Consider the following 1,629-nt stretch of genomic DNA (forward strand, 5'->3'; position numbering starts at 1 on the left):
ATAGAAAGATCGTGGGATGGATGGATGGATGAGTAGATGGTTGGGCAGACTGATGAATGAGTGGGTAGATGGGATGGATGGATGAATGGATGGATGGATGAGTGGGTAGATGGATGAACGTATGGATGGATGTATAGATGGTCAGATGGATGAGTAAGATGAATAGAAAGATCGTGGGATGGATGGATGAGTAGATGGTTGGGCAGACTGATGGATGAGTGGGTAGATGGGACGGATGGATGATGGATGTACTCACCACGCGCGCAGCTCTCTCCTGTGACTCGCACTTCCTGCAGAACCAGGGTCCGGTGGGAACCTGGACGATACCATAGCAGGCTGGAGCACAGAGGAGACAGATGTTGTGACTGTGGTGATGAAAGCTCCTCCAGAGACATTTCCACCTTAAAACCTGCGCCTCCAACAAAGGAGGCGCAGGTTTATTTTAGTGGGTCACACACACGCACGCGGAGCACCGGGTCCGGTCCGCGGTCGGTGTCACCCCGCGTGGCCCCGCGCGGTCCATCATGTGTGCGGAGAGGAAACAACAAGCAGCACGCCTACCCGTCCAACCCCTCCCACACGCACCAACACGCACGTACACCGCGGCGAGCCTACCTACAAACCTGCCGACCCACCAGCGCCTCCGGCCGGCTCCAGCCGCCGCAGCTGCCCGGTGTTCGGCCGCTAAACGGCGGCTAGCCTCACCTTGGTGCACGGCGACGCTGCAGCCGTGTCCGTCGCAGTAGACCAGCGGGTTCTCCGCCCAGCCCCGCTCGTCCGAACACACGCAGCAGCCTCCGACCATTTCCCGCATGCTGCTCCCATACGAAGAAATATCGCTCCCCTCCCGGTGAACGGCTCACACCGCGGCCAGGCCTCGGCAAGTGGTCATCCCGCACGGTGACGCCGGAGCCATGGTCGTGGGCCGCGCCGTTTTTATGACGCAGCGAAGAAGCGCGATCCCTGCGTGGGCTTTATGGTGCCGCCGCTACGCTTTTTTAATTTTTTTCCGTGATGTCCTCCCCGTCCTGGCAGAACCCGATGCAGTGCGCATGCGCACAACAGTTCCTCGGGGTAGGCAGAAAGTCAAAGCGGAGGCAGCAAGCGGTGTCGATTTACCCCTTTTAACTAAAGCACAAGTCCATACTAATCAAATTAATATATAAATCTTCAAATATTTAATTTTAAAAAGCCACACGAGCTGTAAAAAATGCTGATATTGTAGTAAAACCGCTGGCTGTGCTCTTCTTTAAAAAGTAAATGTGTAAACACCGCCATCTGCTGGAACTTTGAGAGACTACAGTCAGGAATTACAGGATGTTTCAACATCCAGCCTCCTCCAGTGATGCTGCTCTAATCCTCCTCTTACATTCTTTTGCAGCCTCCACCACACATTTCTGAGACCGTATCTATCCCTTTGGGCTATTCAACCACCTTTTTGTTCAAAACAAAAAAAATTATATATCTCAATAAATAACTGACAAAAGAGTTAATTCTATGCCCACACATGACATGTAGACCTATTTTTTAACCTTTGATTAGAATAAATTAAATTTAATTGTTTAATTTGGCAAATTCATTTTCATTTCTTTTTCAGATTTTTTTTATTATATAGATTTTTTGTAGACA

At 50.6% G+C, this 1,629-nt stretch overlaps 1 protein-coding gene across 2 annotated transcripts in view; it reads right to left on the bottom strand.

Moving 5' to 3' along the window:
- LOC112157512 (protein AF-17) overlaps positions 1-1,076 on the bottom strand; it is a 26,106-nt gene extending 25,030 nt beyond the window's left edge. For both annotated transcript variants that reach the window (XM_024290280.2, XM_024290279.2), the window contains exons 1-2: positions 706-1,076; positions 257-336 (exon numbers count right to left, since the gene is read on the bottom strand). In XM_024290280.2, coding sequence (XP_024146048.1) covers positions 257-336; positions 706-814 — 189 coding nt within the window. In that variant the 5' untranslated portion in view covers positions 815-1,076. The remainder of the gene's footprint in view (positions 1-256; positions 337-705) is intronic.
- Positions 1,077-1,629: the final 553 nt, after the last annotated feature.

This window comes from Oryzias melastigma, linkage group LG1 (genome assembly GCF_002922805.2).
Source record: "Oryzias melastigma strain HK-1 linkage group LG1, ASM292280v2, whole genome shotgun sequence".
Classification (NCBI taxonomy): Eukaryota; Metazoa; Chordata; class Actinopteri; order Beloniformes; family Adrianichthyidae; genus Oryzias; species Oryzias melastigma.